At 36.8% G+C, this 25,631-nt stretch overlaps 1 protein-coding gene across 1 annotated transcript in view; it reads right to left on the bottom strand.

The window, feature by feature from the left end:
• The window catches only part of SLC2A13 (solute carrier family 2 member 13), a 360,021-nt gene that overhangs the window by 91,797 nt on the left and 242,593 nt on the right, over positions 1-25,631 (bottom strand). Inside the window, exon 6 of the mRNA XM_077870447.1 lies at positions 23,062-23,182. Coding sequence (XP_077726573.1) covers positions 23,062-23,182 — 121 coding nt within the window. The remainder of the gene's footprint in view (positions 1-23,061; positions 23,183-25,631) is intronic.

Raw genomic sequence — 25,631 nt, 5'->3', positions numbered from 1 at the left:
CGGCCCAGGGCATGATCCTGGGGCGCTGGGATTGAGTCCTGCATCAGGTTCCCCAGGGGGAGCCTTCTTCTCCTTCTATCTATGTCTCTGCCTCTCTCTGTCTTTCATGAATAAATAAAATATTAAAAAAAAGTTGGAAAGAGTGTGTGCATTATGATTGCAAATCAGTAATGCTGGTTTTCCCAACAGTCTCAATTAATGTCTACTGGTGAGTAGGGTATTTAGTAAGCAAGCTGGTTCTTTCAAGCTATGTGGGCACTAGAAAAGGTGACCTAAAAACATCTCACAGTTCATGTTTCACTCCATTAATCTCACTTACCCACAAATGGCTGAGCCTCCACGGTGGGGCACTACTCTTACATGTGAAGTTTGAGCTTGGTGGTGGTGATGATGATGATGATGATGGGGAATGCTGTAGCTTGTCAAGGTTATTTTTCTTTGTGATTCTGTCTTTTGAGGTGCTCATGACTATCTTACCTCAGCACTTCTCTGATTGAGGTGGTGAATTGTTCCTTTGTGACTCTTCCTTACAGGGTAAATGAGCAGTTAAGCTTCTTTTTTTAGCACTACAATTTCTGTTGCTCCAATTTCTCTCTGACAGGATAATTACTAAGTTTGTCTCTCTTGGAGTCTCAGAGATTCATGTTTATTTGAGTTTCATTTATGTGTAAATTTCTTAGCTTTTTCTAGTATAGGTTCAATTTGTTGCTTTTTGTCTTTTAATACTTTAATCTTCAAAGATCTTGTAGATTTTAAGTTACTTTCAGAATTATATAGCCATTCCCTTCTTTTTGTTTTCCTGGTTAGATTTCAAGTCTCTGTTGATTTTTTAGGAAAAATATTCTCTCAGAGGAGTATTTTTTTCCCTCTTCTAATTATTAGTATATGTAATTTTACTTTACGCTGGCACTTTAGAATCTTTAGATCCTTGTGTTTTTCCACATCTTCCTTGATAACTCAATTCAAACGGAGTTTATCAGACAAAACAGACAAATGCTGAAAGGCAAATGCAAGCATCTAATGAAATGGAAATGAAGGATCATCAGTATATATCCAGGCTTGATGAGCAGGTTACAGGGTGCTGCAAAGAATTTGTTTGAGAACCTTCAATTTGCTGAGGCAGGCCTAAGATTGACAGGAAAATCTCTTACTGGATTTCCAAATCAGTTTATGTAATTAGTGTAGTTACAGAAGAAAACATGCAAGTTGACATCACAGACATGCACACATCAGGTCTCACTACTTGGTCAGATTAGTAAACAAATACCTTATGATGTTAATTGCCAGATATTTTTAATAAAGGAAGCAAAGTGGGGAAAAAGAAAAAGAGAAGGAACATAATTTCTGCTTTCAAGTTACACACTTCTATTTGGGAAGGCAAGTCATAAAAACTGGGCATTGAAACTCTATTAACAAGTAACATTATAAGTCCTTCCAGTTACCAAGATCTGACAATATCTCATCCCTTCACTTAAGATCTTAATTTAGACTCTTAAAGGTTTGTTCTTTTGCCATTGCTACTTTCCTGCCAGGAAAATCTTTGTAAAATACTTATCTTATAATAATATTCTTATTAATATAGTCTCACAAAAATTTTTTTAAAGAAGATTTTTATTTATTTTAGAAAGAGACAGAGAGAGAGTGGGGTGGGGAAGGAGGACAGAGGCAGAGGGGAAGAGAGTCTCAACCAGACTCCATGCTGAGTGCAGAGATTGAAGAAGGGCTCGATCCCATGACCCTGAGGTCACAACCTGTACTGAAACCAAGATGGATGCTTAATTGACTGTGCCCCCCCTCCCCCGCCCGGCACCCCTTATGTATTTTTTTCATATGAGAGTTTAAAATCCTTATTTCCGGTACATATGACTTCTTCTAATTTGAGTTCCCAATGGGCTGTCAGGTATATTTCTCCCCATCTCCTATTGTAATTTATAATCCACTCCATGTTTCCTGAATAGAATTATAGGCATCATCTACTTTCTGAAAATCTCTCTGAAGTTCAATGCCTGAAAGTATGAGAGACATCTGCCAACACAGGAACTACCACTGGAGCCTTCACTAGAATCCAGAGGCACTGACAGTGTCTTCTTTCCAGAGGAAAGGAGTTAAAAAGATGACTGGAAAACCCAGCTCTTTAAATTTTTGAACCAGCCTATGACAGACACCTGAAACAGGACTATGGGAGGGTACCAGAGGGCTAAGGCAATGGGGTCGGGAGAGTCACTATCTTCCCCACACACCACAGCGAAGGTCTTACTTAGCTGCTCTCCTCCACAAACTCTAGGGACCCCTGGTGAAACTGGCCACATGTTCATCTGTCTAATGGAAGCCGGCATGGGAAGGTGATTGGGTCAGGCCATGGCAAAGGATGCTGATGATGTTGACCTTGATTACAAGCAAGCCCCCTCTGCTTGAAAAAGGGAGAAAACAAAGGGACAGGAGACAGTTTTACACCATCAGAGTTGGGAACCAGTGCAGCTCTGCTGTGAACAGCATAAGCAGTGTTAAGAGCTCTCAGGTCCCCTTTCCATGGCCTACACTTCTTTTGTGCCTTGCCCTGCCTGCCACGACAGAGTTTAAAATTACTGCTCCTTGGGTCATCTTCAAAAAGTTGGGTATATAAGGCACATAGCTTAATGAAAGAAAAAATTGGATTCTGTGAAATTGAGCATCTGAAACTGGAAAATATACTGTACTTGTAGTTTCTAGAAAATATTAAGATTCTCCTTGGTTCTATACACATGCTATTCCCTTTGTCTGGAATGCTGTCTGCCCAGCTTTGGAAAATCTTCCACATTATCCTAAAAGTCCATTTGGCAATGCGTAGTGATTGGAACCAAAAAAAAAAAAAAAAAAGAGTTATTATTATAAAACATAATTAAAAAAACATAATTATATGAATGACTCTTTACTGAGTTTCTCTACTGCACAGATAGTATTTTTGAACAATCTGGGTATTAAGTAAAATAAGGTAACCTAGAGATATTAACAGAATAGACAAGTACAATACTAACTCTTCTCATAAGACTGACATGACACTGTAAATACACATAAAAAGAAAAGATCATGCTGGAATTCCAAGTACAAAAAGTAGGAATATTAATTTAGCATGTTTAGATTCCTGGTTTATTCTTATCCTATATAGTAAATCAATACGCATACCCACACTCAATATGAGAGATGAAAAGAAAATTAACAAAGAATTATATCTGTGTCAACATTATTACGTGCTAATTGCCAGGAATTTATACATTCATTAAATTTTAAGTCTCTGATGACCCACAATACAGTACATAATGTAGAGCTTACATGAATGAGGATAATACACATTCTTGCCAATTTGATTACAGTAACCAATATTTGTTGTTTGAATTATTATCTTCAATTTCAAATGTTTATTTTACATTAAACTTTTGTGAAGATGTGTATGACAGTCACATGTTAATCACACAAAGATAAAAATGAGAAGTCAGTAAGAGTTAAATATTTAGACCCCATAAAGTTAAAGGTTCATATAAATACTAATCAATTAGCATAAAGATTTCCTTTGCTTTCAAACTGATAAAATTAGAAAACACTAATAGATTCTATGAAACAACTTTTACTCCTAATTTGCCAAGCCTAATCAGCATGGATTTAGGATATAAAAGTCAAAATCAAACAAAAGAATAATAATAAGCTTAAAAGAGTGAAATTCTGACTGTCAACTGAGCTACTAATAATGAGTCTATGGCACTGATAAAGTATAAAAGTGAGCAGTGCATTTTTTAAGCCTCTGTGGAGGTTAGAGACTTTATTAATCTACCAACAAGCTGGTCCTAATGTACAGCATCATTTCAAAAAAATTCGTTCGAAGATGAAATTACCACAGGATTGCCATCATCACCAATGCTAATGCCTTAGAGTAACAGGTTTCTACAAAAATGGGTACCTATGCAATATGGATGCATGTGGAGAAAAATACCAGCTATACTAGATGTTATCAAGTAAAAAGCAGTGGAATGAGAAACAGATTTGTATCATTAGCTACCTAATAATACGGAATACTCAAAACATGCTGAGCTTTGAGTTTATCACTGCAAATTAAGTACTCCTACACAGTTTACAGTAAATTTTCAGAGCTTACCTTCCAAAAATGATAGAATTATCTATTTCACGATGCTGAGAATCAAAAAGAATGATATTCTTTACTCTTCTGTCAAAATACAGGTTATAGGCAATTGTGTAAAAGCATCCTTCTCTTCTACAAACTCAAATTTCCATGAGAATAGGAACAATGTCTCAATATATCTTTTGTCCTCTGTCATTTCAGAACAACGGAGTATTAAAAGGTGTTATGGAATCTGTTTTCAGTTACAAGGCACAGTACCGTTTACAGAGGACTACGATACAGGTGTGTAAGGTTTTGGGTGTATTAAGATGTATTAAGTGGTTATTAATGATTGTAATATTACTTGTTACAAATTCTGTATAAAATAAGTAGCTTGGTAAGTCATAGTACTTTCATCAGACATTCATTCACACGGGTTGTTTCTTTTCCATGAGAAATAACACTCCATTGGGAAGAAATAAAAATCAATCAGTTTCTGGAATTGTTCTGGGATATTCTAGTCAAATTCCCTTTTATGGGATTAGAGCCCTATTAATATGACAGTACAAACTGTGACTTTAATTGGTTGCCTCTGAGTAAGATCAATATTCACATGTACTTTCTACAGTGCAACAAACAGAACTTAAAATGTTATACAGTTCCTGTGAGAAATTCGTGTCAAGAAGGTGTCATTCTGTTCTCTGTTTCAGTGTTGCTTTAGAGAAAGAAGGGGACTCCTCCATTGAATGTACCTCAAAGAAGAAAAGAGACGTATGGCTGACCACCACCACTGCAAATCATTTTCTAGTGGGAGGTGATAAAAAGGGTCAGACTATCTTTCCCACCTGAAGCAACTGCCTAGTTCTACACACAAAGAATGAAGTTGAGTTATAAGCAACTGTCTTTTTTTTTTTTTTAAGATTTTTATTTATTTATTCATGAGAGACACACAAGAGAGAAGCAGAGACAAAGGCAGAGGGAGAAGCAGGCCCCCTGTGGGGAGCCTGATGCAAGTCTCGATCCTGGAACTCTGGGATCACGACCTGAGCCAAAGGCAGATGCTCAACCACTGAGTCATCCAGGCGTCCCCAAGCAACTGCTTCTGTGTATACTGTGCTCCCTCTCTGGGGGTCCAGAACCAGACATACTTTTGGGAAAATAAAATCTCACCTTCCCAGAAGAAGGCGGAACCAACGTGGGATATCTAAATGTTGTCTGCGGAATGCCTGGGTGGCTCAGTGGTTGAACATCTGCCTTTGGCACAGGGCGTGATCCCGATCCGGGAATTGAGTACCACATCGGGACCCTGGGATCATGACCTGAGCTGAGGCAGCCGCTTAACTGACTGAACCACCCAGGTGCCTCTAATGTCTTTCTTCTTAAAAAGAATCAAAAGCAAGCTTAGGAAAATGAAGAGGGTCATTTCTAATTTTGGTAAGGTCCTAAGGCAGGGATTTATAAACCTACTCCTTAACACTTCTAACCTGGGCATCGTTTTCTTTCCATAAATGATTCTTCTACAAGTCGGTAAGGACTTTGTTCAGGCCACGAGAGCATGGTATTTATCAAGGTATCTCTTATTTTAGGATCAGAGTTGCTGAAAAGGTGAGATGATTGGCAGCAATTTTAGTTTTAATGTTAGTTCAATTAAATGGCACACTTAGGACAAAATTTAATTAGGGTGCCTCTGGTTTTAAAATTTTTCATCATTGGATACTTGTTTTCAGGGAAGTACTTTGTTAAATAAGAACTTAGTATTTAAATACCTGGCACTTAAATGTGCAGAAATTGAAACTCTTCCCTTTGCTTTGTGAGTAATAGATAGTTAAAAGTGTTTCTTTAAAATATTTATAGATTTGGGCAGTACTGATACATATTCAAAGAAAGGCCAGTAGTTTGTCTAAAGAGGGTGGAGGAACGAATAAGGTGGCTCTGCAATTTACCAGTTCCATTACTCCCAGGAAGCCTGTATAAACTCTCTGAGCCTTATTTCCTTATTCATAAAATTAAATAATAGCATCTTCCACTTAAGAAAGCTTAAAGGTAATATAAGATTATATTAAAAAAGAATGTGGAATGATACCTGCATATACTAAGACTGAAAGAAACTATTATTATTTTAAAATAAAAAGTATGGGATGCCTGTGTAGCTCAGTGGTTGAGCATCTGCCTTCGGCTCAGGGTGTGATCCCGGGTCTGGTGATCGAGTCCCGCATCGGGCTCCCTGTGAGGAGCCTTCTTCTCCCACCATGTCTCTGCCTCTCTCTCTCTCTCTCTGTGTCTGTCTCTCTCATGAATAAAATAAACAAATCTTTAAATAAATTAAAAAAATATAATAAATAAATTAAAAAATAAAAAGCATGCCTGAACTTATGGTCCATCTATCTTCCTAGGCGTATCACCTGGGGTCACTTAACCCACACGGAATACCCACAGAGGTGAACTATCCAAACACAGTTTCTTTCTCTCTAATCGTCTATTCCCAATCACACATCTCAGAAGACACCTTTGTCCTCAAGCTCACCATCATGCAGTAACTTCAGACTCCTGTTATTTCTTTTTGGAGGTCTCTGTCTTCTCCTTTCAATAAGTCCTCTAAAATTTCATGCAGAAAACTCTTTCCAAACCTCAAATGTGATCATGTTACTTTCCTGAACAATGCTGTTGAATGTGTTTCATCTACCACATAATCTTGCTTTTTTTAAAGCCCTGCCCTTCCCTCCACCTTATCCCATGACTGGTTTCCCTTTCTCTAGCACTATTAAACTTTAGAATTCCCAAAAGAGCTAATCCATTTGACACATGCCCTGGGGGCCATCTCTACTTTCACTGGTCTGAGAAACTCTCACCCTTGAAGAATTAAGTAAAGCTCACTCCTACGTGAGGCCTATAGTCTCGGATGAGAAAAAAATTACACCTCTTTTTCATTAGCCTTTGACTAAAATTCAGCATTTCCTTCAGTCATGAATGTAGGCAATAAACTACTGACAATAGAAATCACATATATTTTCATACCCCATTACAGTAGTTGCAGAAATCTCAAAAGCCATTTACATTCACTGTGGTTTTGAAACTTTGCTTAGCTCTCCAGCTAGATCTATTACTCAATTAGTGAAGAACTAGATACATTACACTATATAACAGGTTTACTTAAAAAATATTTGGCAGCCATACTTCAATATAATTGATTTCCCTTGTATTCAGATAATTTATTTTATGCAGCTGAAAAACCACTCTAAGAAGGCATCTAGAATAATGTTAAGAACCTCCTGTGTGAAGCCTTCTGTGATGACCCCAGGAGAAGTGAATTATGCCAGGGCATACTCTGATACATCTGTCAGCCTTGATCATACTACTTTGCAGTTATTTATTTGCATCTTCCTCCCTCCTCACTGTGAATGTGGAATATAAGGCTTCCATTTTTCCTTTTGATCTCAATATCCCCTGACCTACTGCCACTCTCAAAAATGTTTATTAAACAATGAACTGACTATAAATGCATATAAATATTTTTCCTAAAGTGGTGTATTCTTTGATGTGCTACAGTGTGTAGAATCATACCACAATCAATTGCTGGATGTCTGCTTCTATAACCAAGCTGTTCTGGATATGTAATTTCATTTTTCTAGTTTTCTAACTGATTCACCATATAATCTAGATGTTATAGTCCAAGAGGAATGTGTCAGTCTATCTTGTTTTGCTATTTGCCTATTATTAATATAGGCAAACACTCTCTTGTTACTACCAAGCAGCAATCTGAAAAATTCACTGAAGCATAACCTGCACAGTGTGCGACTCATGTGCCCAGAGATCTTCCCACCTAAACTGCTAAGTCTGTGAGCAGGTGTATAAAATCAATCACTCATCGTGCTCTAGACATGACTACAAGTAAAGGCCAAGCACTCTGAAGAAACAAAGGCTTGGAAGCTTCCCACATCAGAAACTATTTTAAATTTTTTTTTTATTTTTTATTTTTATTTATGATAGGCACACAGTGAGAGAGAGAGAGGCAGAGACACAGGCAGAGGGAGAAGCAGGCTCCATGCACCGGGAGCCCGACGTGGGTTTCGATCCTGGGTCTCCAGGATCACGCCCTGGGCCAAAGGCAGGCACCAAACCGCTGCGCCACCCAGGGATCCCATCAGAAACTATTTTAGAGCAACAAAGTGTCTCCAAATCTTCTAGCAAATATATCTGACTCCCAGGATTATGAAATTATACTAAGACTTCCTTCAGCCAGTACCATCATCTACCTTCTCTCAACTCCAGCCAGCTAGCTACTCATCCATCCACCCACATAACAAAGACAGTTTCCAAAGTTACAGTCACTAAAGACAGTCTTTTAACCACATTGCTTATGCTCTGTATTTTTTTTTTTTTAAAGGATGGTACACAGCAAAAGGTAGGGCAAACATAGTAGGAGGTGTGTAACATGCTTTTACACTGTGATGGAAATGCTCCAATTTCACAAACCAGAATGTTTAAGTGTTAATATCTGAACTGTTTTCATCACTCGTTCAATACCATAATTTATAAGAAGGTATCTTATTTTATTGAAACTTAATTGGGGAATAGTTAAGTTTTTTTTTTTTTTTAGAAACTCCATTCAGGGGTGCTTAGGTGGCTCTGTCAGTTAAGCGTCTGACTTTGGTTCAGGTCATGATCTTGGGGTCCTGGGATGGAGCCCCGGATCCTTGGGCTCCCTGCTCCGTGGAAAGTCTGCTTCTCCCTCTCTCTTTCTGCCCTTCCTCTGCTCATGCTCTCTCTAAGGAATAAGCAAAATCTTATAAAAAAGAAAAAAGAAACTCCATTTAATACTCATTTTATCTGTAGTTTCCGTGGCCTTTATTGTAAGGGAATACCCCAGTGGTTATGGTTGCAGTTGCTGTCACAGTACTGGATAGTGTATTCTTTTTGTTTACACAGAATAAAGCAGGGATGATATTCTCAAGTGGATTGGCTTGAAATGTGGACAGAACTCTTCCAGGTTGATTTATTCATTACAATGACCAGAGCTCTTGAGTTATGAGAGATAGGCGTTTTTCCCTTTGCCTTTTTGTGTTACTTCAAACCTAAACAGACAAGTTCATAAGAGCTTTTCTCAAAAAGTCTTCTGACTTCCAGAAGGAATGAAACCGACGTTTCAAATAAGAATATAAGTGATAGCAAATACTAAATACTGTTCTTACTATTTGACTGCTATATTTCATTGGAAAGCAAGGAAAAAAGACTTATACCCCTGGAACAGTGCTTCCAAGAAGTGGACATCAGTGAAGTTTCAGATCCCTGGGATCCTCTCATCTGAGTACAATTCCTTTTATTTATTTATTTTTTAAGATTTTATTTATTTATTCATGAGAGACAGAGAGAGGCAAAGACACAGGCAGAGAGAGAAGCAGGCTCCATGCAGGGAGCCTGATAATGGGACTCAATCCTGGCACTCCAGGATCATGCGCTGGGCCGAAGGTAGGCACTCAACTGCTGAGCCACCCAGGGATCTCACACCTGAATACAATTCTAATCCTGCCTAAAGCATTGTCCTTGTACATCATCCACCCAATCACCAAGTCCTGTCACTCCCTTCCAAACTATCAAGTCTCTGTCTCCATGGCCAATGTCAATGTTGCATTACCTCCTTCCTAGAATCCTGAACTCTTTTTACATCACCTCCCTCTACTACTCTCTATTGTTCTCTATTAGTTTTCCACTCTGCAGCCAGGCTAATCTTTTGTTTTAAGTAATTTTTTTTTTCAGAGTCATCTTTTAAAAACACAAATCTGAGTATGTCATTTCAACTCATCACCCTTCAAAGGCTTCTCAGTAGTCTAAGATGATGTTCTGAATTCTCAAGAATTAAAAAGTCCCGGAACGGTCTGTCACTGGCCTGCCACCCTATTTTTGTGCCATTCTCCTGTTCATCCACTATGACCCAACCTCACTCATATACTCCTTGAAGAAGCCATGTTCCCTGAGTAGGGCCTTTCATTATCTTCAAAACCTTTTTATCTTCATGCCTTGGCATTTGGCCAAGGACCTGCAAAGCCCCCACAATAGTAGGATCCCCAATTCAAACTGGTATTTTCCACACTCAAGAAGTGCTTCTTGAGAAGCAAAAAAGGCCAAAATGAAAACGTCCTGTAAGTGGCCAAATTCCTCCAAGAATTTCTGCCATGATTCTCTCATCCAGGCATCAAATTCAAGCCTGGGTATTTAAATGCTAGCAAAAGACATGTATAACCATTTGGAGGTAAAGGTACATGATAAGGTCAGATGGGCTTTTTGTTTCAACTCTCATTTTTGTACATTTTTCTTCGTCTGAAGTAGATCTGTGGATAGACATATTTTCCTCTCTAATATGTCTATCTAATATGTCTATCTAATAGTCTATCTAATATGTCTATCTAATAGTCTATCTAATATGTCTAATATGTCTAATATATCTCTAAACAGACATATTTTCCTCTCTAATCTCCAAAGCATATCAGCCTGTACAATCAGGCCAAAAAAATTAAAATATAATATATAATATAATATAATATAACATATAAATTACTGGATACAAACACATCATCTAATATGTCTAATATGTCTATCTAATATGTCTGATATGTCTAATATGTCTCTAAAGAGACATATTTTCCTCTCTAATCTCCAAAGCATATCAGCCTGTACAATCAGGCCAAAAAAATTAAAATAATTTTAATTTTAAAGGAAATCAGTAGGTAGAAGACAAAATTTGACAAAAATGTAAAGTTTCCATTCATAGTATAATAGTTTATTCATTGTTAAGTTGCTAAATTATTGGATACAAACACATCATCACCAGGATGCCAAATACTGGGAAAAAATAGAAGCTAACAAGGTTTCTGCGTATTCTAAGTTTTATGACTGATCTAACAGTTTTATAGTGTCATGCCAACAACGTGTGCTAAATTACGCGAGGTTGGCAAAAGGAGAAGGAAAGTGTAGTGAATGCAAAAATATTTTTACTGTAAATAAACACTGAGTGGCTAATTAGTTAGGCATATACAGTTTCTCAAAGCTAGTGTCATCACCATAGGGAGGTCTATAATGAAGCAACAGTTTGTAAATTTCAATGCTTGAAAACTTCATCTAGAGAGGAAAACATGAAAATATTACTCAATAGAAAAAGAACCACATTATTTTTGTATTCTTGCCTTAACAATGTTCAAGGGAAAAAATAAGTAATGAAAGGGAGCTGGCAGTTAAAAAAAAATGAAGCATTAGTTGGCAGTTAAAAAAAATTGAAGCATTATAGTATGTGGTTCTTAACTGAAGATGTATTAGAATCACCTGAGAGTATTTCTAACATACCCTCTACTATCCTGGTGAGGCACATCCATGGGAACGAAGGATGGGTAGCTTAAAACATTTCCATGATTCTCAGTAAGATTCTCAATTAAGAAATTTTAAAAAGGAAAATAAAAATGAATTAGAGGCCCAGCCTCTTTTGTCAACTCCTACTAAAACATGGGTGATTGCCTCATCCAGTAATGCCATTCATCTTTATCATCTACTCTACTTGGTTGCTCATAGTTAATCAATTATTTATTTTTAATCCCTGTTGATTTTTTTCTCCTGAATATATCTAGAATTTGTCTAGCTGTTTTACATATTACTACCATAGTCCAGGCAATTATCATCTCTTTCACAGAGACCTCTAATAACCAGTCTCCCTACATCAGCATATGCCTTCTGTGTACCCCACTCCCAGAGAGAAGGTTTAGAATTTCAAGTTTGATTAAGACACTACCCTACTTAAAACTTCTCAATGAGTTCATGCTCCTAGACTGAAGATCAGAATTGTTCATAAGACCTCTGAGGTCCAGCAAGAATCTGGCCCCGCGTACCTTACCAGTGTTCTCTTATGCTTCTCTACTTGCATTAGCATTCTTTCACTTCCTTGCACTTACTAGTTCCTTGTGCCTTGGCATGGCCTTTGCATCTGCTTTTTCTTTTGCCTGGCATGGTCCTCTCTCCCTTTCAGAGCTCAGTTCAAGCATCCTATCTTCCGGCTAATCTTCTCTGAAAAACTAGCATCATCCCAAGCTCACCTCCATTAGAAGTTTTATTAATTATAACAATGGCTGCAATATTTACTAAAGGCTCATTATGTGCTAGGCACTGTTTTCTTACATTAATTTATCCTTACTAGAATCCTGTAAGTAGGTGTTTCATAAATATTTTTAAATACATGCATGAACACATGAATGAATGAATGAATGAATGAATGAGATGAAAACCCTAGGGCAAGTATAGCTTGAAATTTCACAAATACAGATTTTAGGAAATATGTGTCTACTTTCAAGGGTTTCATGATAGCAATTTGCATATACTGAGATCACAATTTAAAAAGTAATAAAATGTCAAAGGTTTGAGGGAAGTGTTACTTAGGAAAGGTATGAACCTTCAAAGCTTTGATAGTTCTCATAAGAAAATATGTTTAATTGGATAAAGGAGGGATAGTACATTAGTAATTCGAAGATACAGAGCCCAAGGCCATATTAGCAGTATATGATAGATACAGGAGTTAGATGATACCCACACTAGAGTTACTCCTCCCAGCCACAGCACCCTGTGAGAGCTTTTATTTAGTTGGCTATACATTTTTAATATCAACTTGTTTCTATCTTCACCTTTCTACAATAAAAAGGAGATCTGCAAGAGGTTCTTTAATACATTCATTTCACACAAATATAACCAGGCCTTGGAATGAAATATCATTAATTTTAAAATTAAAATACAGGTGCCTGGATGGCTCAGTTGGTTAAGTGTCTGACTTCAGCTCAGGTCATGAGATCTTCAGGGTCCTGGGATTGAGCCCTACATTGGGCTCCCAGCTCAGCAGGGAGTCTGCTTCTCCCTCTCTCCCTCTGCCTGCCCCTCCTCTTGCTTGTGCTGTCAAATAAATTTTAAAAATATTTTTAAAAAATCAAAATATTCTAGATATTGAAGGAAGGTGATGGAATAAGAGAGTCTTGCACTCACCTTGCCCCACAGACTCAATAAGATAACATCTACACCTATGCAACTAACCAAAGACAACCTGAGGACTGGCAGAAGAGACCTTCCACAGTTAACTATACAGAGAAGGCTGCAGTGAAAAGCGTAAAAGGGGTGAAACAAGGTTGGGAATCGAACCTATCAGTAAGACTAATCATGAATGGAAGGAATACCAGAAGTATGAAGAAATGAGAAGATCAGACATCACACCAGGCACACCTGTCCCTGGGCACCCTTACTAAGAATACGAATCCCCATAACACCTAGCTGTGAAAACTAGAACTTAACTTAGGGAGCTTTAAAAATAAGTGGGGCTTAACTCTGGGAACTTTAACAATGAGTGGGCTTTACTCCAGGAGAGCCAGAGGGTGATAAGAAACTGAGCCCCTGCCCTGAAAGAGCCAGCAAAATAAGAACCTCGGACACACAACAGAAGCAGCAGTTTGAAATACACTCAGAGGTATATAGGAAGCTTTACTGACTAATCTTACAACATGTTCTGGAGAGGCAAGGGCCTTCAGGAAATTTCTCAGGAACAAAAGTGCTTACAGGTGCCATTTCTCTTCCCTATCCCCCAGCCTAGACAGCTGGATGCATGGGGAGCCAGTTCTAATACTTTCCACTTACTTTGCTAGCACTGTATGCCCATCCCAGCATTTTTCTGTGGACCCATCTCATACAATCTGCCCAACGTGGAAAAGGCAGGCTTACCTCCTAAGTGGCTCCTTATCTGCCATACCCTGTAGGCAGCCTGGGCAGAGACTGGTACTATGTCTAAGTGACCACTAACCTGGGAATCAGGGGAGACAAGGCCACACACCAGTGTGTCTGCAGTTCCAGCAGATGAGCTTCTTAACTGCTGCCCTTTGGTGCACCTGCAGCTGTGGCAGAGATGGTAACTTCCAACTAATGGCTCTGCCCACCAACGAGAGCCTCTGTTGGCCACACAGGGAGCAAGCACTGCCCTTCGGTGTCCCAACAACTATGGCAGAGAAGCTAATTGCAGATAGGTAGTCTGAATGCTAACCCTGCCCACCAAAAAGCCAATAGCTGCCACAGACAGGGCTCTTAACAGCCTGGGGACCATCACTTGCCCAGTGAGCCCACAGGAGGCAAAGTGGGTCATTACAACTAGCTCAGCTGAAAGCAATCAAGGTTTAGCCACACCATGGGGAACATGCAGCCCACAGAAAGGATACTGCTAAAGCACCTGGTGCTGGTAACTATGGGGGACTGCACTACATGGTACCACATGACCTCTTCTATACATGGCCACTACTTTCAAGATCAGGAGATATATGTGACTTCTTATACATAGAAACAAACATAAAGAGTTAGATAAAATGAAGACACAGAGGAGTATGTCCCAAAATAAAGAATAAAACAAAATAACAGTAAAAGAGTGAAATGATGTAAGAAATATGCCTGATAAATATTTCAAGCAATGGTCATAAAAATGACCATTGAATGGATTAACTCAGTGAGAGCTTAAAAAAAAAAGAGATAAAACTATAAAAAATAACCAGTAAGAACTGAAGAATTCAATAACTGAAATGAAAAATATACTAGAGAGAAAAAAAAACCCAGCAGGTTACAGGAGGCAGAAGAATAGATCAGTGATGGAAGACGGGGTAATGACAAGCCACTCAGCTATTGAGCAAAACGGAAAAAGAATAAAAAATGAGGGACGCCTGGGTGGCTCAGAGGTTGGGCATCTGCCTTCGGCTCAGGGTGTGGTCCTGGAGTCCCGGGATCGAGTCCTGTACTAGGTCAGGCTCCCTGCAGGGAGCCTGCTTCTCCCTCTGTCGATGTCTCTGCCTCTCTCTCTCTCTCTCTCATGAATAAATAAAATCTTAAAAAAAAAGAATAAAAAATGAGAATAGATTAAGTAAACTTAGTGACATCACCAAGCACAGTAACATTCACATTATAGGGATTCCAAAAGAAGAAGAGGAAGAAGAGAGAGAGAGAATGGGGCAGAAAACTTATTTGAAGGAATAATAGCTGAAAACTTTCCTAATCTGAGTAAGGAAACAGACAGCCAGGTACAGGAAGCAAAGAAAGTCTTTAACAAGTTGAACCCAATGAGATCCAGAAGACATAGCCATTAAGATGGCAAAAAGTAGTGATAAAGAGGGAATTTCAAAGTAACAAGAAAAAAGAAAGCAGGTACATACAAGGGAATCACCATAAGGCTAACAACATTTTTCAGTAGAAACATTGCATGCCAGAAGAAAGTGGCATGATATAGTCAAAGTGCTGAAAGGAAAGAGTCTACCAACAAGAATATCCTACCTGGCAATGTTATCATTCAGAATAGAAGGAGAGATAAAAAGTTTCCCAGACAAACAAGAATTAAGGGAGTTCATCAACACAAAACCAACCTTACAATAAATGTTAAAGTAGAAAAGAGAAAAATTAGAAAGAAGAGTCCATAATGAGAAGAAACTTCTGAAAGGAAAAATTTCAATGGTAAAAGTAAACGTATAATAAAAGTAGTAGATTAACCACTTATAAAGGCATCATGAGAGTGAAATCACAAAAACTATAAAATCAATTATACCTACAAAAGTCAAAGGACACACAGATAAAGGATGTAGAATATGACATCATCTACATAATACATGGAGAATGAGTAAAAAAATGCTTTTTGAATGTGCTTGAACTTAAGTGAGAATCAACTTACTATAGACTGCTATACACATCAGATATTATATATGAACCCAATGTTAACCACAAATCAAAAACCTTTAACAGATGCACAAAAATTAAGGAATTCAAACATAACACTAAAGAAAGCCATCAAACTACAAGACAGTAAGAGAAGAAGGAACAGATCAGTACAAACAACAAGAAAACAATGGCAATAAGTATATACCCACCAATAATTATTTTAAATGTAAATGAGTTAAATGACCCAGTCAAAAACCAAAATAAATGAAAAAAGCAAAACCTATCTATATGCTGCCTACATAAGATTCACTTCAGGCCTAAAGACACAGACTGAAAGTGAAGGGATAGAAAATATACCCCATGAAAATGGAGTTGAAAAAAGAAGCTGGGCAGACAAAACAGACTTAAAAACACTGTTGCAAGGAACAAAGAAGGGTCCCACATAATGATAAAGAAATTGATCTAACAAGAGGATATTAGAATTTAAATATCTATGCACCCAAGATTAGAGCACTAAAATATATAAAGTACTAACAGACATAAAGGGAGAAATTGACAGTAATATATAATAGTAGGGAATTTTAACACTACATTTATATCAATGAACAGATTACCTAGACAGAAAATCAGTAAGAAAACAGTAGCTCTGAAGTATTAGATGGACCTAATAGATATATACAGAACATTGCATCCAAAATCAACAGAATATATGTTCTTTTAAACTGCATATAAAACATTCTCCAAGATAGATCACATGTTGAGCTGCACAACAATTCTCAATAAATTTAAGAAGGCTGAAATCACATTAAGTACTTATCCTACCATAATGGTATGAAACTTAAATTACAAGAAAAAAATCTGGAACACACACAAACACATGGACTAAAGAACAAATGAGTCAAACAAGAAATCAAAGAAGAAATTTAAAAAAACACAGAGAACAAATGACAATGAAAAGAAATTGTCCAAAATCTCTGGGAGATAGCAAAGGCAGTGTTAAGATGAAAGTTTATAGTGATTTGAACCTGTCTCAAGAAACAAGAAAAATTTCAAACCACCTAGCCCTACACCTGGAGGAGTTAAACAAATAAGGACAAAGTCTAGAGCTAGTTGGAAGGAATGAAATAATAGAGGTTAAAGCAAAGTAAATGAAAAAAAGACACACACATACACACAAAGAAAAGAGCAATGAAACCAACAGCTGGTTCTTTTACAAGACAAAATAAGAATACCGTTAGCCAGACTCATCAACAAAAGAAAGAGAAAAGATGTGAATACATAAGAATAAAAATGAAGGACAAGAAGTAATAACTGGCACCAAGGAAATACAAAAGATTATAAGACAATATTATGAAGAATTACATGCCAACAAATTGGACAAAATAGACAAAAAAAAAATAAATTCCTGGAAACATATCATCTTCCAAAACTGAATGAGGAAGAAACAGAAAATTTGAACAGAACAATTACCAGTAACAAAATGGAATCAGTAACCCAAAAATTTCCAACAAACCAAAGTCCAGGACCAGATGACTTCATAGGTGATTTTTACCAAACATTTAAAGAAGAGTTAACACCTACTCTTTTGAAAGTATCTCAAAAAACAGAAGAGGAAGGAAAACTTCCAAATTCATTCTATAAGGCTAGCACTACCCTGATACCTAAACCAAATATACAACACAAAATGAAAACTATAGGCCTACATCTGTGATGAACATAGATGTGAAAATCCTATAAAAAGTATTAGCAAACTGAATTCAACAATGCATTAAAAAATCATTCATCAAGATCAAGTGGGATTTATTCCAGGGATCCAAGGCTGGTTTAATATTCACAAACCAATCAATGTGGTAACACATTAACAAGAAGAAGGATAAAAACTATCTGATAGTCTCAATAGATGGAGAAAAAGTATTACAAAATATAGTATCCATTAATGGTATAAACTTTCAATAAAGTGGATTTAGAGGGAACATATGTCAACATAATAAAACCATATATGAAAAACCCACAGCTAACATTATATTCAATGGTAAAAAACTGAAAGATTTTTCTCTGAGATCAGGGACAAGACAAGAATGTCCACTGTTACCACTTTTGCTCAACACAGTACTGGAAATCCTACCATATCAACCAAACAAGGAAAAGGAATAAAGATCATCCAAATTGGTAGGGAAGGAGTAAAACTGTCACTATTTGCAGATCACATGGTACTACATATAGAAAATTCTAAGGACTCTACCAAAAAACATTACAACTGATACAGTAAAGTTGCAGGATACAAAATTAATAAATCAAAGTCTCTTGCATTTTTGTACACTAATAATGAAGTAGCAGAAAGACAAATTAAAAAAAAAAAACCAGTTAAATTTACAACTGTACCAAAGAGGAGAAAATACCTAGGAATAAATTTAACAAAGGAGGTGAAAGATCTGTACAGTGAAACTGGCAAGACATTGATGAAAGAAATTGAACACAAACAAATGGAAAGTTGTATCATGCTCAAAGATCATTAAAATGTCCACTAACCAAAGCAGTCTACAGATTTGATGCAATCCCTATCAAAATACTAACAGCATTTTTCACATAAATAGAACAAATTCTAAAATTTGTATGCAACCACAAAAGACCTAGCCAATACAATCTTGAAAAAGAGCAAAGTTGGAGGTATCACAATCCTAGATTTCAAGGTATACTACAAAGCTATTGTAATCAAGACATATGGCTGTAGCACAAAAATGAACACGTAACAATGGAACAGAACAAACAGTTCACGCTTATACAGTCAATTATTTAATGACAGAGGACAGAAGAATGTACAATGATGAAAAGAAAGTCTTTTCAACAAATAGTGTTAGGAAAATTGCACAGCAACATACAAAAAAACTGCAAGTGGATCATTTTCTTACACTAAACAAAAAATAAACTCCAAATGGATTAAGGAACTAAATGTGAGACTCGGAACCATATCATTTCTAAAAGAAAGTATAGGCAGTAATCTCTTGGATATGACCCTTAGCAGCATATTTATGAATATCTCCTCAGCCAAGGGAAACAAAACCAAAAGTAAACTATAAGGATTACAAAAAAATAAAAACCCTCTGTACAGCAATGAAAATCATCCATAAGAAAAGGGCAACCTTCCTGTGCCTCTGCCTCTATGTCTATCATAAATAATAAATAAATAAATATTAAAAAAAGGGCAACCTAGTGAATAGAGAAGATATTTGCAAATGACATATCCAAGAAGGAGTTAGTATTCAAAATTATAAAGAACTTACACAAGTCAATGCCTAAGAAAAAACAATCTGGTGAAAAATGGGCAAAGAACTGGAATATACATTATTTTCAAGAAAGGCATACAGATGGCTAAAAGACACATGAAAAGATCCTCAACATCCCTAATCATTAGGGAAACAAAAACTACAATGAGGTATCACCTTACATTGTATTAAAATGCCTAGAATCAAAGACAAGAAATAACAAGTGTTGGCAAAAATATGGAGAAAAGCGAACCATGCATTGTTGGTGGAAATGTAAATTACAGCAAACATTGCCAAAAAAAGTAAGGGTGTTCCTCAAAAAATTAAAAATAGAAATACCACGTGAACCAGTAATTCTACTATTCGTTATTTACCCCAAAACACAAATCACTAATTCAAAAAGATACAGGCACCCCTATGTATTACAGCAATATTTATAAAAGCTAAGATAAGAGAGCAACCCAAGTATCCATCAACAGATGAATGGATAAAGTAAATATGGTATTTATATACTAACACCCATAAAAAAAAAGAATGGTATCTTACTATTTGCAACAACATGGATGGACCTAGAGGGTATTATTCTAAATGAAATAAGTCAGACAAAGACATACTATATGCTTTCACTTATCTGTAGAAGTTAAAAAAACAGAAAGAACAAACAAACAAAACCCAAACAGACTCTCTCTCTCTCTCTTTTTTTTTTGGTAAAGATTTTATTTTATTCATGAGAGACACACAGTGAGAGGCAGAGACACAGACAAAGGGAGAAGCAGGCTCCCTGGAGGGAGCCCAATGCAGGACTTGATCCTGGGACTCTGGTATCACGCGCCCTGAACCAAAGGCAGACTGCTCAACCACTGAGCCACCCAGACATCCCAAACAGACTCTTAAATACAGATAAATAGTGGTTACCAAACTGGAGGTGGGTGGACAGATAAAACAAATAGGTGAAAGGGATAAGGAGGAACAAATTTCTAGTTATAAAATAAATAAGTCACCAAGGTGGAAGGTATGCTTGAAACTAATGACATTATATGTTAATTATACTTCAATAAAAAATTAAAATACTCTAGGGGTGCCTGGGTGGCTCAGTTGGTTAAGCATCTGCCTTCAGCTCAGGTCATGATCCCAGGGCACTAGAATCAACCTCCGAGTTGGGCTCCCTGCTCAGCAGGGAGTCTGCTTCTCCCTCTCCCTGTCACCCTCCCCCCAGCTCATGTTCTCTCTCACTTGCTGTCTCAAGTAAATATATAATATCTAAATATATATATAATATATATTATATGCATGTATAATATTATAAAAAGCAGAAGTTCTCATTGGAAAATGTTTAGAATAGTCAATCTCTTGGGTTCAGATCTTTAGTGACCCCCAACCTACATTATGGGCTCCAACCTACAATAGTGTCTGCCACACAATTAGTATTTATTGAATTAAACTACAGAACCACTGTTCTTGAACCACTCACTTTCTTAAATCTACTTAATTGTAATTGGAATAGACATGTACTCATCACCATTGTCTACAGATTTCTACAAGTGGAAGTGCCGAGTCAGTGGGCATAGGCATTTAACTTTTACTAGGCACAATTGTATTCTTTCCAAAACAGAGTACAATTTATACTCTCATCAACAGTATACAGTATTTTTAAGATCAGTATTATATCAATTTCCCTTTTAAATCTGTTTTATTTGCTCAATTTTCCTATATGGATCATTCCATGGGGAAAGTATAGTATCTACATTTACAGCCTAAACAGTACTCATTCTATGGTACTGTATTACAAACATGACTTTCATGTTTATCTTTAAAAAAGGTTGTATATATAGTTTTAAAAACAACACAATCAGTAAGGAGACTAGAACAAAATCAGTAAGAGAATGCAGGTATATTTTATAAAATCACTGAGAGTATATTTACATACTGTCAAATTCCCACAGAGCCTAATATGTTACTCTGAAAGAAGGTATAACATATATAACTGTTTTTCATATTCAACGACTCCCAAAGGACATCTAAAATTGGTTCTGTTTCAAAATCTTGCCCATTTTTGTGGTGAAAATAAAATTAGGCTGTGCTACCTCTCAGTACCTTGGTACTGAAATATTAGGTAATGACACCTTAGAAAGATCAGAAAGATTAACAGGTGGATAATCATAAACTGCCATGTAAGCTATACTAGGGCAATAAATATTTTTATTTAAACTTTAAAAGTTGATATCAAGAAAACTACCTTATTTTGAAAATATTTCAAAAGTTTGTCATTCTTTTCCTGTATCAGAAATTCATAAAACTTTTTTCATACTCTGGTTTCCTGCCTTTAGATGGCCTGACCATGCATTTATTAGTCTTATTCTTAATCTAAATTACTGTATCTAAAGGTATCCTTTCTAGAACTCTTGCTCAAACAACAGTAATTTTAAAAATAATTTGTCAGAATTAACTATGTTAAAACATTTTAAATATCCATCAAGAAAAACCAAAAGTAGAGCATGAAGAGTTCTGGTAATGGCTCTATCATCTAGCAGTTGATATGGGATGTTCAAAGAAAGAAAACATCACTACACTGAAGAATAGTCTATTCTAAGGTTAACTTCCTTTATCAAGACATCTTTAAGTCTTCGTTACAACAAGATAAAGACTGTTAAAAAATCAGTGGGCCATTAAATAAGTAAACTTATTAGTAAGAGGAAGAAGGAATATAAGCATTTATTTCTAAAGCAAAGTGAATACCACAATTTGGGACCAGAAAGGCCTAACAATATACATTCCTCCTCACTGTTGTAATGAGAAACCACCATAAATTCAAAACCTGTTCAACATGAAACCAAGAGGATTCCAAGTAGAATTTAGTGTATGAATGTAATGTTTTAATCTCATATGAGTATATGACTAAAAGTTAAGAAATTAATAAATCATTTACTCATTGACTTAAGACTTGTGTACATCTAGTTGAGGCTGGAAGAATATAATTTTTTGTTTTTATTTTTATTGCTTTTTTTTTTTTTTTCCATTTTTTGTTTTCAAAGCTAGGGCATGAGGCACCTAGGTGACTTAGTTAGGTTTCTGACTCTTGATTTCAACTCAGGTCATGACCTCAGGGTCGTGAAATTAAGCCCTATGTTGAGCTCCACTCTCAGTGTGGACCCTGCTTATGATTCTCTCTCTCCCCCTATTCCTTGCTCCCCCAACCCATGTGTGCTGTCCAAATAAATAAATAATGCCAGGTTTTGTTTTATCCATATATTTTAAAGGGGCTGCTAGCCTTTTCAACCACTAAAACAAAGTTATAAGCTTTGGAACTCTGCTACCAGATACATTAACTGATCTGTTTATTCAATTTCTGAGTAACTAATTTGTGCATTCTTTAGTCCATCTGTCTATCCATCCATCCATTTCTCCAACCAATTGATCATACAGTGTGCATACCATTAGGCTTAACAGAGTTTCCACGCCTACAATTGGCCGTCCGAATGTATTTCACTCTCTTCCATCATCTCTTTCCATTTCCTAGTGCTCTGAAAGAACTCTAGTAGTGAAAGAAAATCTCCTTTTCTGCATACATGAATGAGAAGATACTTGTGGAACTCTGTGAAGCCCGTTAGAATATCCAGATGATAATCTTCTATATCAGACATATACATCCCAGAAAAGTTTAATTACTGATTAAAGTAATTTATTTTACCTGGAAAATAGATGCCACTGAGTCATACACAGATGATCTAAAAATGGTTTCACAATATTCCTGCTTAGATTCTGTATCAATCCCAACTTCTAATTTCTAGAAAAACATCAGTAGTGTGTCTGATACTTTTCCTCCACACTTTTATCCTCGTGTCTTTGCACATGCTGTTCCTTTTCCTGCTGGGTCCTCCTCACCACCTTTCCCATCCTCTTACCTTCCACCACAAGCAAGCCGCAATTCATCTCTCAAATTTTAGAAAAGTTAAATGCAAACAAAAAGTTACTAGAATTAGGTTAAGGCAGGGGACTGTTATGAGAACTCACCTGTATCTCGTGCAAGAAGTGTTCTGACCCGATGGAGCTACTGGTTTAAAAGTGATGCGTGGTGAAACCTGAGCTGACAGCAGAAATCCCAAAGCAAGAACAAGGAGTGCTACAGTAGTACCTTAAAAAAAAAAAAGAAAAAAAAAAAAGTTTGACATCAGAGAATAGTTGGCAACATTCTTTCAAAGCAGACTCGGTTTGGCAAGACACATCTCTGAAAAAGGATTGTTAAAAAAAAAAAAAAAAGGTTCCTGATGTATACACAGATTATCAGAAAAACTCACCAGCACATTCATTGTGAAATAGGACAAGAGAGAAAGTTTATTTGCTAAGCCAAGCCGTAGACTGGTAATGATTTTCTTAAAAAACAAAAACCCTTGGATTGTTAACAGTCTCACCATCAACTAATGCAACCAGAATTACTGGGTGCCTAAGATGTTAGAAATTTGAAAGGCAACATATCACTTACTTACTTTGCGCTTACTTTGCCAAAAAAATTGTTCTAATGGCACCCACCGTTTAAGAATCCAAATCAGTGGGTGAGGGATTGGGGTAACTGGGTGATGGGCACTGAGGAGGGCAATTGATGGGATGACCACTGGGTGTTATACTGTATGTTGGATAATCGAACTTCAATAAAAACAAAATAAAAAAAAAAAAGGAATCCAAATCAGTAAACTAAAAACTAACAAATTGAACATTTCAAAAGCAGCTGAGAGAACATTTCTTATTAAAGAGGAGTAGCATTCTTTTCTCGTGACTTGAAGGTGCCAGAAATGATACAGCACATGTATTCATTTGTCCCTCCTATTGGCATCTGGAAGCAGAATCTGTAAGTTGTAGAAATAGTGATTAAGTATATCACTTAAAAGGCTCAGTTTTGAGTCCCGGAGAGACATCCTAACAGTAAAAAAGAAAGTTTTCAAATTTCTGACTATTGTTCCAGCCATTGAGAAAATATACAAAAAGAGATACAGGAAGAAAGAATAAAGAAAATCTGACTGTAGTAATTTGTACAATTAATTTGAACAGGGCAAGATGTTTAAAATATGGAATTTAGGGAAGGCATTATATAAAGTTTTTATTGACTGAACTGGGAGGTACATTTAAGATATGAGCAAAAATATGATTTATGTTTTTATTTTATTTTTATTTATTTATTTATTTATTTTAATTTTTATTTATTTATGATAGTCACAGAGAGAGAGAGAGAGAGAGAGAGGCAGAGACATAGGCAGAGGGAGAAGCAGGCTCCATGCACCGGGAGCCTGACGTGGGATTTGATCCCAGGTCTCCAGGATCGCGCCCTGGGCCAAAGGCAGGCGCTAAACCGCTGCGCCACCCAGGGATCCCTGATTTATGTTTTTAAAAGATTTTATTTATTTATTCATGAGAGACAGAGACAGAGAGAGAGAGAGACAGAGAGAAAGAGAGGCAGAGGGAGAAGCAGGCTCCATGCAGGGAGCCTGACGTGGGACTCGATCCAGGATCGCGGGATCATGCCCTGAGCTGAAGGCAGATGCTCAACCGCTGAGCCACCCGGGCGTCCCAAGCAAAAATATTATTAAATGAATGGATAAAAAAAGAACTTTGGGAAGCACTGTGGAAGTGCAATGGGATTGTGTAATGGCTGAGGTGTATGTGTTTAAGATGAGGGCGATGTGTCCAGTTAAATGCTGTGGATAAGTTTCAATTCTGCCATTTTTTTACTTCTGTGACCTTGGGCAAGGCACAGGACCTTTCCAAGGTTCAATTTCATCTTCCATAAAATGGGGCTTAGTGAAAATACCAAATTGCCAAATTGCAGTGAAGTTTAAATATCCTAATGTATTTGAAAGATTTTGGCAATGCTACAAAATGCTATTGTACTATCAGAGTCATAAGAAATAGCAGAAGTAGCAGCAGCAGCAGCAGCCACCACCTTTCAAAATCACAGGAAAAAAAGTTGAAGGAAGGGGAGGCCTGAAGGGGAGATAAGAAGTCTATTTTTGCCACACTGGGTCAAAAAAGCCATGAACCTAAAATCTCAGTTTGTTTGCCCCTTGCTGGCTTAAGACTCAAGCCGGAAGTAGGAATAGTTGGAGGCTTTTTTTTTTTTTTTCCCTGAAAGGATGATCAGAGCCCTGAACTGGGAAACTGAAAAGAGGTCTTTGAGAAAGAGAGTGGATATATTAGGTCTATTACGAAAATCATTCCTCTTCAAACCAAAACAAACCTGAATTTTACTGTGAATCTGCCCATCAAAGAACCCAGGTCCTTAAAGTATTTCCCCAAATTACTTCCATGGCACATTGTTATGGGGCAGGGAAGACTGGTAGAGATTTTCCATCTGGTAATGTTGATAATGTAAGATATGAAGGACACATGATACATTTCTTTTATAATGCTTATTAAATAACCTACCTCCATGACAAAGTATAAATAAACTCTAAGATGGTATACCTAGCACATGAATGAATGAATGGACCATAGTGCCATAGATTTTTGTAATACTGAGTATTTTTGGGGGAAAAAAAACAAATCTTAAGACTATCCAATTGAGGTCATAGGGTTAATATGGTACATATCCT

The sequence above is a fragment of the Canis aureus genome, chromosome 25 (assembly GCF_053574225.1).
Source record: "Canis aureus isolate CA01 chromosome 25, VMU_Caureus_v.1.0, whole genome shotgun sequence".
Classification (NCBI taxonomy): domain Eukaryota; kingdom Metazoa; phylum Chordata; class Mammalia; order Carnivora; family Canidae; genus Canis; species Canis aureus.
The sequence above is the reverse complement of the archived record's forward strand: the minus strand, read 5'-3'. Positions and strand labels throughout refer to the sequence as shown.